Source organism: Scyliorhinus canicula, chromosome 9 (genome assembly GCF_902713615.1).
Source record: "Scyliorhinus canicula chromosome 9, sScyCan1.1, whole genome shotgun sequence".
Taxonomy (NCBI): Eukaryota; Metazoa; Chordata; class Chondrichthyes; order Carcharhiniformes; family Scyliorhinidae; genus Scyliorhinus; species Scyliorhinus canicula.
Genome location: NC_052154.1, coordinates 132060465 through 132075428, shown reverse-complemented (window position 1 = coordinate 132075428; position 14964 = coordinate 132060465). Strand labels below are relative to the sequence as shown.

The 14964-nt window shown below is 42.8% G+C and overlaps 1 protein-coding gene across 2 annotated transcripts in view; it reads right to left on the bottom strand.

Moving 5' to 3' along the window:
• Window positions 1–14964, bottom strand: part of LOC119971703 — a 157250-nt gene that overhangs the window by 18238 nt on the left and 124048 nt on the right. For both annotated transcript variants that reach the window (XM_038807611.1, XM_038807612.1), the window contains one exon: window positions 11061–11137. In XM_038807611.1, the coding sequence (XP_038663539.1) occupies window positions 11061–11137 (77 nt within the window). The remainder of the gene's footprint in view (window positions 1–11060; window positions 11138–14964) is intronic.

Sequence of the window (14964 nt, the reverse complement as noted above, 5' to 3'; positions counted from 1 at the left end):
TTAATCAACAAACGGATTAATTTTTAGACCAACAAAGTGGTGGTGGGCCCATGCGGTAAATACGTGATGGTTACAGGGTCTTTGGCAGGTATGTTGGTGATATTAGTAAGTGTACATGCCCTGAACTGGGACAATGCAGCATGTATTAGGAAGCTGATGCCTTCCATTCTGGAATTGGATACACACCAACTGATTTTTGGAGGTGATTTAAATTGGATACTAGATCTGAAGCTGGACCGTGCTAGGCTGAAATCGTTGACGCTCTTGGGGGTAGCAAAGACGTTGTTAGTGTTTATGGAGCAGGTGGGGGCAGATCCATGGAGGTTTATGCACCTGGAGGGTATAAACCTCCATTCTTCTCCCCAGTACAGAAGATGTATTCAATGATCAACTTTTTTCTGGTGGGTAGCTCTCTTCTCCCTTGTGTGTGGAAGGCAGAATACTAGCACATTGTCACCTTGGACCATGCCTCACATCTGGAGGGCTGGAATGGGGGGAGCGGTATGGTTGGAGCCAAAGGATCAGACAGGCTGGCGCTTGTCAGCCATTGTTCAGAGGCTGTTGAATGTTGTTCTCTCCCCATCCGAGGAGCCCGATTGTATCTTTCGATGTCGAGAAGGCATTTGACAGGGTGGAGCAGAGATACCTTTTTGAAGTTCTGGAGACGTTCGGTCTCGGGCCAAAATTGATTTAATGGGTAAGGCTGTTGTATGGGGTCCCTTGGCTAGTATTCGTACTAATTCCTTGAGGTTCTTCCATTTGAATAGGGGGACTGGACAGAGGTGTCCGATGTCTCCCCTCCTATTTGCATTAGTGATTGAGCCCTTACCCATAAGCTTGAGGGCTTTGGGTAAGCGAAGGAGATAAAAAAATAATAATAAAATATCGCTTATTGTCACGAGTAGGCTTCAATGAAGTTACTGTGAAAAGCCCCTAGTCGCCACATTCCGGCGCCTGTCCGGGGAGGCTGGTACGGGGAGGTGTGGAGCAGGGTGTCCCTATATGTCGACCATCTGCTGCTTCATGTTACGGACCTGGTCCCCACTGTGGGTGATATAATGGAGCTATTGAGGAGCTTTGGTTCATTTTCGGGTTGCAAGTTGAAACTGGAAAAGAGCGAATGCTTTCCGGTTAACCCCCACCACCGAGGGAGGGGAGCCATCTCAGGGATGTTGCCTTTTTGCTTGGCCAGGTCTAGCTTCAAGTATCTGGGAGTCTGGGTGACCCATGATTTCGTCCGGCTTCAGAAATAGAACTTTGCAAGTCTGGTGGACAAGGTTAAAAAAAAAACTAGAACCAGAGGACACCATCTCAGATTAAAGGGATGATCCTTTAAAACAGAGATGAGGAGGAATTTCTTTAGCCAGAGGGTGGTGAATCTGTGGAACTCTTTGCTGCAGAAGGCTGTGGAGGCCAAATCACTGAGTGTCTTTGACAGGGATAGATAGATTCTTGATTAATAAGGGGATCAGGGGTTATGGGGAGAAGGCAGGAGAATGGGAATGAGAAAATATCAGCCATGATTGAATGGCGGAGCAGATTCGATGGGCCAAATGGCCTAATTCTGCTCCTATGTCTTATGATCTTATGGTCTAAGTCCGATCTGCAAAAATGGGACAACTTTCCCATGTCCCTGGCAGGCAAAGTCCATTCTATTTGTTTTTGTTTCAATGTCTTCCTATCTTCCTCACTAAATCTTTGTTTGCGAAGGTTAATAGACTGTTCTCATCCTTTATATGGGCGGGTCAGATTCCGAGAGTCCATAGGGTAGTTCTCCAAAGGGATAGACAGTCGGGGGGGCCAAGTATTGCCGAATTTGCTTTATTATTGGACGGCTAATGCGGAGAAGGTGCTGGGGTGCGCAGTGACCCAGGTTCCGTATGGGAGCAGATCGAGGCTAGATCGTGTCGGGGATCTAGTCTGGGTGTGTTGATGACGGCCTTGTTTCCGTTTTCTCCTGCTAGGTGCTCCTTGAACCCGGTGGTCGTGTCTCCTTTAAGGATGTAGAGATGATTCAGACAGCATTTTAAGCTTGGATCTGTGTTGGGATGGCCACTATCTATGCCAGTCATTTATTTGAGCCGTTGAGATTGGACGCCACGTTTGGGGTGTGGGAAGGGGCTTGAGAGATTTGGGGATTTGTTTGTGGAGGGACAGTTTACCAGGTTGGAGGAATTGTCAGCAAAGTTGGGCTTGTGGTGTCGATCTCATTCAGTTACCTCCAGATAAGGAATTTTGTATAGGTGGCCTTCCCAACATTTCCCGAGGCACCGTGGACGTCTCTGTTGGAAAGGATCTTTTCGCTGGTGGGGCAGGAGGATAGCATGATTGGTATTTATGAGCGAATTCTGTCTGAGGATTCGGACTTGGCGAATGGGGTGAAGACAAAATGGGAGAAGTAACTGGGACCTAGTGGATGATGAGGTGTGGAGTGAGGCTCTTCACAGGGGGAACTCCATATCTTCATGGGCGCTACTTGGTTTAATTCACCTGAGGAAGGAGCTGTGCTCCAAAAACTAGTGATTCGAAACAAACCTGTTGGACTTTAATCTGGTGTTTTAAGATGCATGGCGTTAAGAATAAAGTAGTAGCATGGATAGAGGATTGGTTAATTAATAGAAAGCAAACAGTGCGGATTAATGGGTGGTTCTCTGGTTGGCAATCAGTAGCTAGTGGTGTCCCTCAGGGATCAGTGTTGGGCTCACAATTGTTCACAATTTACACAGATGATTTGGAGTTGGGGACCAAGGGCAATGTTTCCAAGTTTACAGACGACACTAATATGAATGGTAAAGCGAAAAGTGCAGAGGGATTTGGATCAGTTAAGTGAATGGGCTAGGGTCTGGCAGATGGAATACAATGTTGACAAATGTGAGGTTATCCATTTTGGTAGGAATAACAGCAAAAGGGATTATTTAAATGATAAAATATTAAAACATGCTGCCATGCAGAGGGACCTGGGTGTCCTAGTGCATGAGTCGCAAAAAAGTTGGTTTACAAGTGCAACAGGTGATTAAGAAGGCAACTGAAATTTTGTCCTTCATTGCTAGAGGGATGGAGTTTAAGACTAGGGAGGTTATGCTGCAACTGTGTAAGGAGTTAATGAGGCCCTACCTGGAGTATTGTGTTGAGTTTTGGTCTCCTTATCCGAGAAAGGACGTACTGGGGCTGGAGGGTGTGCAGAAGAGATTCACTAGGTTAATCCCAGAGTTGAGGGGGCTAGGTTGCGAGGAGAGGTTGAGTAGACAGGGACTGTACTCATTGGAATTTAGAAGGATGTGGGGGGATCTTCTGGAAGCATATAAAATTATGAAGGGAATAGATAGGATAGATGTGGGCAGGTTGTTTCCACTGGCAGGTGAAAGTAGAACGAGGGGGCATAGCCTCAAAATAAGGGGAAGTAGATTTCGGACTGAGTTTAGGAGGAACCTCTTTACCCAAAGGGTTGTGAATCTATGGAATTCCCTGCCCAGTGAAGCAGTTGAGGCTCCTTCATTAAATGTTTTTAAGATAATGATAGATAGTTTTTTAAAGAGTAAAGGAATAAAGGGTTATGGTGTTCAGGCGGGAAAGTGGAGCTAAGTCCACAAAAGATCAGCCATGATCTCATTGAATGGAGGAGCAGGCTTGAAGGGCCAGATGGCCTACTCCTGCTCCTAGTTCTTATGTTCTTCCTGTGCCCACCCCAGTCCAACGCTGGCATCTCCAAGTTATGGTTTAATCCAGTTTAAGGTGGTGCACATGGAGAACCTGACCAAAACTAGGATGTGTGTTTTTTTTCTGGAGGTAGAAGACGGGTGCGAACAGTGTTCTCGGAAGCTGGCCAATCAAACACATATACTCTCTGGTAAGTATGGCCTTTTTGATACTGATGAGGGGGATGGTCCATCAGGTGACAGCAGTAGCCAGAGCGGTGGCACCATGACTGGCCCTACTGTACAGAGGAGGGGGGCAAAGCATAATAGAGCAAAACTAATTGGGGATTCGATAGTCAGGGGCACAGAGAGGCGCTTCTGTGGTTGTGAAAGAGACTCCAAGATGGTGTGTTGCCTCCCTGGTACCAGGGTCATGGATGTCTCTGAGTGGGTACAGCGCATCTTGAAATGGGAGGACAAAACAGACAGATGTCATTGTCCACATTGGTACAAATGACATTGGCAGGAAGAGCAGCAAGGTCCTTCAAAGACATTAGAGAGAGTTAGGTAGCAAGTTAAAAAGCAGGACCTCTAGGGTAGTAATTAGAAGGATTCCTCCCTGTGCCATGTGCTAGTGAGGCTAGGAACAGGGAGATATTACAGTTGAATACGTGGCTAAAGAGCTGGTGTAGGAGGGAGGACTTCAGATATGGGAATCATTGGGTTGTCTTCCAGGGAAGGTGGCACCTGTACAAGGAGGACAGGTTGCACCTAACCTGGAGGGCCACCAATATCCTGGCTGGGAGGTTTGCTAATGTGTTTCAAGAGGGTTTAAACTAGTATAGCAAGGGGGTGTGGAATTGGAGCAGCAGGCTAGCAAGTGTAGAGACTGGATGAGCTTGAGACTAAGACAAATATAGCAAAGAAGGAGAGTAGGCAGAGGGACGTCGCTGGTCTCAGTGGGTCTGGAGGTCTGGAGTCCATTTGCTTCAACCCAAGAAGTTTAACAGGTAAGAGGAATGAAAGTAGAGCTTGGATTAATATGGAGATGCCGGCATTGGACTGGGGTGAGCACAGTAAGAAGTCTTACAACACCAGGTTAAAGTCCAACAGGTTTGTTTCAAACACGAGCTACGGACCACAGCTCCGAAAGCTCGTGTTTGAAACAAACCTGTTGAACTTTAACCTGGTGTTGTAAGACTTCTTACTTGGATTAATATGGGGAATTATGATATTGGTGCTATTAGAGAGACTTGGTTAAAGGAGGGTCAGGAATTGCAGTTTAACGTTCCGGGATATTGATGTTTCAGATGAGACAGAGGGGATAGCAGAAAGGGTGAGGAAGTTGCATTACTGGTCAAGAACATATCACACTGACAGAGAAATTTCGGCTAGCTGGGGGGAACGAGCTACGGTACCTGCAGCTCAAAAACTTCCTACGAAAGGAGACAAGGACGTACCCACAACCGCCACGACAGACACTACTGGAAGACCTACTGGACGCAAGTATCCTAGAGAAAGGGAACTGTAGCGACATGTATGACCGACTGGTAGAAAGGGATGACACCGTACTGGACGCAACAAGAATGAAATGGGAGGACGACCTGGGGATTGAGATAGGGTGGGGACTCTGGAGCGAAGCACTGCATAGGGTCAACTCCACCTCCACGTGCGCAAGGCTCAGCCTGACGCAACTAAAAGTGGTACATAGAGCCCACATAACAAGAAACCGTATGAGTACGTTCTTCCCGGAGGTGGAGGACAGATGTGAACGGTGCCAAAGAGGCCCGGCCAACCACGCCCACATGTTTTGGTCTTGCCCCAGACTTGTGGAGTACTGGACAGCCTTCTTTGAGGCTATGTCCAAAGTGGTGGGGGTGAGGGTGGATAGTGGCAGTCTTCGGGGTCTCAGACCAGCCAGATCTATTCCTGGGGAGGAGGGCGGACGCCCTTGCCTTTGCCTCCCTGATCGCCCGCCGTAGAATTCTGTTTGGCTGGCGGTCAGCAGCACCGCCCAGAGCTGCAGACTGGCTGTCTGACCTATCGGAATCTCTCCAAATGGAGAAAATCAAATTCGCCATCCGAGGGTCAGACGACGGCTTCCACAGAACGTGGGAGCCATTAATGCAATTGTTCCGGGAACTGTTTGTGGCCAACGTACAAGAGGAAGAATAGTCGGGTGGCCAAGAATCAGGGGAAAATGGATGGGAATCGGGGGAAGGTAGCCGGGGGGGGGGGGGGGGGGGGGGGAGGGCTACGGGTTCGTTATGGGGGTTTGATGGCTAGCTAAGGCCCAAAACCAAACTATACATAAATGCCTATAAACATGTGCCTCGGCCATATTGGGGAATGTAAAATATGTATGCCGGCTAAAGGGGGCGGCCACAGTTGTTATTATGAAGATGCTTACCTGTAAATATACATGTTAATTTTTGCGTGTTTTTTTTTTCTCTCTAATAATTTGTAATTTGTTGGATATAAAATATGAAAACTCAATAAAAAACATTTTATAAAAAAAAGAACATATCACAGCTGTGATGAGGGAGGATGCCTTGGACGGATCCTGCAGTGAGGCATTATGGGTAGAACTCACAAATGGTGTAATGAACTCCAATTGGCTTTATTGGTTGGCCAATTGGAGTATGAGTTCCCTCAATGATAGCTCATTGAGGGGGCCCATATAATCACCTATGTAGGCTTTGTGAGCCGTCTTAAGTTGACTGGACTGCTAGCAGCACTGTTTGTAGCTGCTCCTTTAATATCGTTATTGTAAATAAATATTGGTGTGGTGACGGAACTCCTGCCTCCCGTGGATTACTACAAATGGGAAAGGTGCAATCACAATGTTGGGGTTGTACTAGTATTAATGTAAGCCTACTTGTGACAATAAAGATTAATGTTATTATTATTATTACTATAGGCTTCCCAACAGCCAGCAGGATACAGAGGAACAGATATGTAGTGAGATCTATGCAGACACTAAGGCAATGGATGAACGAACACCGCGCAATCGCCAGGTAGAAGTGTTCCCTTCCAGTTGGGGAACACTTCAGCAGTCAAGAATATTCAGCCTCCGATCTTAGTGTAAACATTCTCCAAGGCGGCCTTCAATACACAGATAATGCAGAATCGCCGAGCAGAAACTGGATGCCAAATTTTGCAAGCATGAGGATGGCCTCAACTGGGATTTAGCGTTCATGTCACATGACATGTAACCCTCACCATACTGCCCAGGTTTACAGAATCCTACTAACTGCCCTGGCTTGAGACAATTCACATCTCAATTACTTGTGATTATCCCTCACTCATTTAGAGTACCCAATTATTTTTTCCAATTAAGGGCAATTTAGCATGGCCAATCCACCTATCCTGCACATCTCTGAGTTGTGGAGGTAAAACCCATGCAAACACAGGAAGAACGTGCAAACTCCACATGAACAGTGACCCAGGGCTGGGATTCGAACCCGGGTCTTCAGAACCATTGGCAGAAATGCGATGGACTCCATCCTTGAGGTGAACCATCAGTACTCGCTTGACCCCACCGTTGCTTGCGAGCAGGAAAAAGCTGCAGACACAATTTGCATCACCATCGGCAGGTAAGGTTGTGAGCCAGTTGCGGTGCTCGAACAGGGGTATTCTACGAAGACAAGAAGGCCAGTCACTTTTTCGCTAATCAGCTAAAGTGGGAGGAGGCTTCCCAGGATGATTATACATAAGGGACTCGGGTGGCAGTTTGGTTTTCAACCTGTCTGAAGTCAGTGCAGTTTTTGAAACATTCTATAAGTTTCTTTATTGATCAGAGCCCCGACAGGATAATTAGGTCAAGAATGAGTTTTTAGGTGGGTTTTCCTTCCCATAGGTGGCAAGAGAAAGGCGGGAAGGAGTTGGAATCCCCATTGGCCCCTGAGGAGATTTTAAAATGTATTAGGTTAATGCAGACCAGTAAAGTTCCCGGCTCTGATGGATTCTCCATTGAGTTCAACAAAAGTTTGTAAGTCAGTTGATCCCATTAATATTGGATATATTTAATTTAATGAATCCTTGTCTAGGGGTTGGTTGCCCGTTACACTTGCGCAGGCTTCTATTTCTCTGATCCTGAAAAAGGACAAGGATCCTATGGAATGTGGGACATTTTGACCCTTTTGCTTTTGAATGCGGACACAAAATTACTTGCGACGGTGTTGGTGCTGTGGTTGGAGCCTTGACTCCCCGAGGTGATTGCGAAAGACCAGGCAAGCTTCATTATGGGTCGGCAATTGTTGGCCAACATATGTTGGTTGTTAAATATTATCCTTTCCCCCTCTCCTGTGCCCAAACCAGAGGTGATTGTGTCCATGAACGCTGAGAAAGCATTTGATAGGGTGAAGTGTGGATATCGCTTTGAGGTCCTTGGGAGATTTGGTTTTGGGAAAAAGTTCATACCTTGGATTCAGTTACTGTATTGGGCTCTCTCTGCTGATGTCTGCATTAATGCTTTTGAGCTCAGGCTATCATCCGTTGAATAGGGGTTCGAGGCAGGATGCCCACTGTTACCGCTTCTATTTGCTTTAGCAATTGAACCACTGGCCATAACATTGTACTAAAATATGCAAACCATATGTGATACACTGGCAAATCTTTCTGTAACATTTTCCACAAAATGTTGCACAATTTCAAGAATTTTGTGTGCAAGCGTAAGATACTTACTTAAATGCAATGCTGAATGCCTGAAAAATTGAAGATTTCCTACTTAATTTTATTTTAAAAATTTCTCAAAATTTCTCCCACGTCCTTCAGTGAATGTACTCATTCAGATTGGTACAATTTGGTGGCTGCCAACAGCCCTCTCCAATATCACCTATTCTTCATATGAGTGTCAACAGTTCATTTCACTTTGGGAGATTCACAGCCAAGCCGGAGTTGTTCTTCCCCAATCCGCACATGCGTATTTTCAGAAGGGATCACTGAATCTGGCCAATTTGTCTTCTCCCTAACCCAGCAACTCTAGCATCTTATTGTCTCTTTGGTTGAGACCAACTAACTTCATCCAAACCAAGAATTAGCCATTGGCTTATGTCATTATAGCAACACAGTTTAACTCCAGGTAATGATAAAATGCTTGTGAATCTTCATCGTCTTGCATCCAGGTGAAACACAAGCTTCCTCTCTGGGTCATGGAGAATTAGGCTGAAGATATGACAACAAATGCGGGGATGTTCACAGTAACTTCATTGCACTGTTAATGTAAGCCTACTTGTGGCACTAATAAAGATTTTTTTTTAATGTTCAGAATAAAATGGGCACAGAAATCACCAATAAAGGACGCCTGAGGAAAACCCACAGTTAAATTGGTATGTGCAAAGGCAAAGTTACAGTGCTGTAGAGACATAACTGAAATTAGATTGCTCAACTATTGCATTAAGCAATGAACTGGCATCCACATTGAGGAAGGATGAATGGTGAAAGAACAATGGGGGAGGATGAATAGTGAAAAAAGTAATATGATCTTTTCATGTCACAGCACAGGATGTTCTTTTGGGTTCAGCTCCATCACTGGCTCCCATAAGCTGAGCTTGTGTCGCCTATGATCTAAAGTACTTGTTTCCTTCACAATATCTGTAAGTAGTAATATGATTTAGGGATCATAACAGAGAACTAAATTCATTACAGTGGCTTCAAGAATGCTGTCACGTATATTTTCCTCTCCAAATTGCAGACTGGACAAACTCTTACTGAATCAAGACATAGGCTTTGAACCGATACTGGCTTTATTTATTTAAGATGCATGAATGAATAGTAAGTAATTTTGATATAATGCAATAGGCATTTCCTTATTCCCCACAGTATTTGTTTGTCTTGGGTTCAGGGTCTAGATAGGATTTCTTTAGTGTTTACCTGTTACCCTAAAAATGCTGCCATGAACCATTATTTGTAAAAAAAACATTTTTGTTTATTTCTGGGTTGATATATATCTTGGTACTCTACATGAGGTTCTACTTCAACTTCCCACCATATTTCAGTCTCTTAGTCATGTGACTTTGCACTACAGTTACATCAGTATCAGATGTTAACCCTTTTAAAAAATAAATTTAGAATACCCAATTCATTTATTCCAATTAAGGAGCAATTTAGCGTGGCCAATCCACCTACCCTGCACATCTTTTGGGTTGTGGGGGTGAAACCCATGCAAACTCAGGGAGAATGTGCAAACTCCACACAGACGGTGAAGCAGAGCTGGGATCGAACCTGGGACCTCAGTGCCATGAGGCCATTGTGCTAACCACTGCACCACCGTACTGCCCTAGATGTTAACCCTTTTAATGCGCAAGTATATAGACGAAAAACACAACATGATTTTTCTCAAAAGAAGGGCCTTCAAAAATAAAATTGCAAGAAACACACAATGTGGTTGACTATTAATTGTCTTCTGAAATGGCCTAGCAAGCCACTCATGCATGCAAAACCTTGAAGACAAAGTATAATATCACTTCTGACAATCTGGCTGAGCTGCTAATCCTCTGATTGGGCTGGAAGCTCTTGGAGTGGGCTGGCGTCCTTACCAGGAAGGCAGCCCTAGTGGCAGTCACTTAATAGGATACTATAGGCAAAATGAAGCCATTTGCCAAAGCATGGTCACCCCCATATCCTGCTCCCACTTTCAGCCGTGGTGCCACTAAATAATCCTGGCTGGACTGTTGATTTAACATCCCAGCCAAATTACAGTGCCTCTTAAATTAGACCCCTCCCTCAATATTTCACCAGGGTCAGTTCAAATTATGAATATAGGCCATGGTTTAGGGTTCAAACACACTGACGGTGCAATAGTAACAGCCACTGAAACAAACTGTCAGATTAAGAAGAATCACCTAACTGAGACAACAATCACTTGGGAAGTATGACAGAATCAGAAAGGTGTAAATTAAGGGCCTCATGATGCTATGAGTCTTAAGTCTAAATATTTTCAAGTAAACTGAAGAATCTTGAAAGCGACCCCAACTGAGTCCCGCTAATTCATCCAGGTTAGGTATAGAACCTAGGATTGTTTTTGGAAAATATTTTTATTGGCTTTTTCTCTTATTTATAAACAGTTGTGTGTATACATTACCTTTTTCTTGCCCACACAAATTTACTTTATTAAAACCTAGGATCTTTGTAGCCTTTATGACTCCATCTCATATTGGACAGAAAATTACCAAACTTGGCCTTTGGGGAACTCAACTTCTGGTTGTTTTAGAAAGTAGGTATTATTGCCTCAAATTCAGATATTGTGATATTACAAAACGCAGTAAAGGTCAGAAGGTCATCCAAAGAGAGCACAAGTGTCAATCATTGATGCGCAACAATATTAATGTATTAATTCATGGTTCTAAAATGAAAGCTCTCTAACATTAAAATGCACCCACACATATGCATATACATAAGCATACCTTTATATACCCGACTTACCTGAGATAGAGGTCTGATAGAGGAGACTGTCTGCTGCAGATGATCTGAGGGACTCTAGAAGGTTCCACATCTCCTTCCTGAAATTTCAAAGTAGCAATGAGATTCTGAGTTCACCCGAATTTTGTTCCGTTTGGATACTTCACATTTGTGTTGACCTTTAAAGCATACGCTACTATTCCCTTTGTGTTCTATATCCACCACCTTGTTGGATCGCTAAATCATGAGTTAGCACAGCATGTATGAGTGTATTTCATATAAAATATCATCTTTCTTTGTTTTATTACACTTCTGGTAGTATGTTATGTTATACTACTGAATGTAATATATATTACTCAATACTGTTGTTGATGACGTTTTCTGAACCTTGATGAGAAAGACACAAATTTGTTCAGTAATAACAAAAGATTTATTGAGTAACTAAAACAATAATTTTGTGAGTTCTTTACTTTAATATTAATTCTAGCAATAAGGTTAACAAGATCTAAATACAGTAATTGTGTTTATCTACACTAACACTCTGAGCTAATCTACACTCCTGCTCTCTCGTCACAGTACACCCAAAAGAGAGAGAGGAGCAGAATGAGCTTGCTTTTAGACCACTGTTAGTACTGCCCTCTAGTGATTATCTGATTCCACTGATTACACATTAACCCCTTATGTACATGCACATACAGAGATCACTACATCCCCCTTTTTTTGTGTTACATATTTTCTGTATGTTGTAAAGAAAATTGAACAAACATAATTAATGCAGTTTGCAAATGCATTGCATAAAATCAATGAGTTAATCAGTCCATGATCACAAATTTAGTCTCTTAGGTTTCTTTCTTTCTTCTGCTTTCTTGTGTTTAAGTACCAACAAGTCATCATGAGGTATTCAAATGGTTGGATCACTTTTGTTGTCTGACCTGGCCTTTTTCTTGTGCGTGTGGTATCGATTCTGTATGTCATCTGCCTTGAAAACTGTGTTGCTTCTTTGTCTTGGAGCAAATATGAAGTCGTGAAATTCGTTGGCATGACATTTGTTTTGTGTGACCAATGTCCATGTTATGTTTCTATTCTTGTCATTGTTTTGGACTGTGCAGAGTTGTACTATGTTGTACAGGTTGTTTTTTCGTTGTAGTTGTTGTTGTTTTTGTTGTTGCTTTTGTTGTGCTCCATGACTGTTCCTTGTGGATAATTTGAGTCATTCTCAAAGTTATTGATATCAGTGTCCTTTGTGGTATCTGATGTTTCATTGAGCTTTGTGATTTGAGGTTTGTGTGAATGATCTGATGTTTCATCGATTTTAGTGACATCAGTCATTTCTGGTTGATTTGTTTCATCTTTGATCTCTTGGTGCTCCTCTTCTGGAATCAACATCTTCAGGATTTCAGTTTCTTGTAGGTTGTCAAGAGTAGATGAGGTTTTAATTGACGCGGTCTCACTGGACTCATGTGTAGTATTACTTTGATTGCCAAGATCTTTTGTACAGACAAGCTGAGATGAAAATGAAATGAAATGAAAATGAAAAATTAAAAGTTGCTGTCATCCAATGTATCAATGATCTGCCATTCCATCGTGGTATTGGATTCATCTACCATGAGTAGAGTCGTATTGAGCTTTTCAACCGTGTTGCTGATGCTGTGATTATCATATCCGAATAAATCAGCCATGTCTGAGTAGTATTCTTCAATAAACAAATCGTCTTCTTTGGATTTGTTATTGTGCTCTTCACTTTTAATTAACAAATCACCTTCTTCTGTTTTTGGTTTGTTAATGAGCTCTTCATTTTTAATAAACAAATCATCTTCTTTAGTTTTGGATTTGTTAATGTGCTCTTCATGTTGGATGCTGCAAACTGCTTGTTCCAGGGAGCTGCAAAAGATATTTTCAACTGCTGGTTGAAATCCAGGCATTGTTCTTCCTTTTGAGGTAACGAATTTGGGTTTTGTAGCTTTAAAACTTTTATTTTTAATTTTCGGGCAGTTTCCCTTTAAGTGGGCGTGGTCTGAGTCTTCTGACATCATGATACTTGTGACATCATGCGCAATCATTGATTGCACATGCGCAAATCGATCTTCATCCAGAGTGCGCGCTTTTTTCACCTGTGCATGTGCAGCTTCTTTCGCATGCGAAGAATGGAATTTTTCCGGTTTGCGTCTTTTCTGGACGTGCGCATGTGCTTACTGCTCTCACTCAAGATGGACGCCGTTCAAAACATGCATCTTCTTCACTTTCAACACTGCCTCTACCTCATGGTGAGTTTTCACGCCGTTCTTTCTTTGGATAAATTCAAGGTGATTCCCTTAAACTTTCATCACATAGTCCATCAACTAATTGATCTCTGATCACTGAATCTCGTAAATCAGAAAAATTGCAGGCTTGTGCTTGTAACTTGACGTCTGTAACAAAATTAGTGATTGGCTCGCCGCTTCTCTGGAACCTATTATGAAATTTTAACCTTTCCGTGATCTCATTAGTCCGCATTTTGCAGTGTTCTTCAAATTTTGCGCTTCTCACTTTAAATTTATTTTTGTCATCACCTTTCAAGTAATTAAAGGAGATATAGATCCCTATAGATGACCTGCCAGGGACAGCAGCAGTGCTATTCTTCTTGCTTCAGAGGCTATGTTTAAATCATTATCTTCCATATATATTTGGAACTGCTGTTTAAACATTCTCCAGTTACCACATAAGTTACCGGTAGTTTTCAGCTGCCATGGAGCTCGAATGTGGTCTATCGAATCAATTGGTCGTCGAGGATCCGAATGCAGCGAAGTCTTCCACAGTCGAGCAGTTGGTACTTTATTTTCTTTCTTTTTTTCTAATCAAATCTAACTAGTACTGTTTTTTAAAGCCAATTACCCTGATACCATGTTTTATTAAACTTCTGGTCGTATGTTGTGTTATACGACTGAATGTAATATATACTCAATGCTGTTGTTGAGGTTTTCTGAATCGTCCAGTAATAACAAAAGATTTATTGAGTAACATAGAACATAGAACATAGAATAGTACAGCACAGAACATTCCTAAAGCTTAAAGAATAATTTTGTGAGTTCTTTACTTTAATATTAATACTCGCAATAAGGTTAGCAAGATCTAAATACAGTAACTATGTTTATCTACACTAAGACTCTGAACTGATCTACACTCCTGCTCTCTCGTCACAGTACACCCAAAGAGAGGAGCAGAATGAGCTTCATTTTATACCCCTGGTAGTAACTGACCTCTAATGATCATCTGATTCTACTGATTACACCCTTATGTACATGCACATACAGAGGTCACTACATTCTGAACAGTAATAACTTGCTATGATAGAAAAACATCTTGAGGCTTTTCGTAGAAACATCATTTGACAGAAAATGGACACCTAATCCATTAAGCAGATGTTGGTGGGGTTATTCAAATATTTGGTTAGGCCTGCTTTTGAGGAGAGCTTTATACAGGTATAGTGTGCAAAAGCCAGAAACCTCTGGACCGAGGCCAGATCTCGCCAGATTTTGGGTCAGGTGGTTTGGGTCAAGCCAGATTGTGATGGGGTCAAGGATTGCTTGGAACACAGTAATAGACTGCGTGCAAAGTCAATAACTAGTCAGGCTCCACACCACGCTGGTGAAGCACCTTGCCTAATTGCCCAGGTAAGTTTTATTATTTTTTTCAATTAAAATTGATGCACGGTACATTATCAGGGCTGGTTTAGGTCAATGGGCTAGACAGCTTGCTTGTAATGTAGAACAAGGCCAGCAGCGCGCGTTCAATTCCCGTACCGGCTGAGGATTTTGAATTCTCCCTCGGTGTACCTGGACAGAAGCCGGAATGTGGCGACTCTGGGCTTTTCACAGTAACTTCATTGAAGCCTACTTGTGACAATAAAAAAGTTCATTATTATTATTATTATGCAATTGTCCAGTTTTCG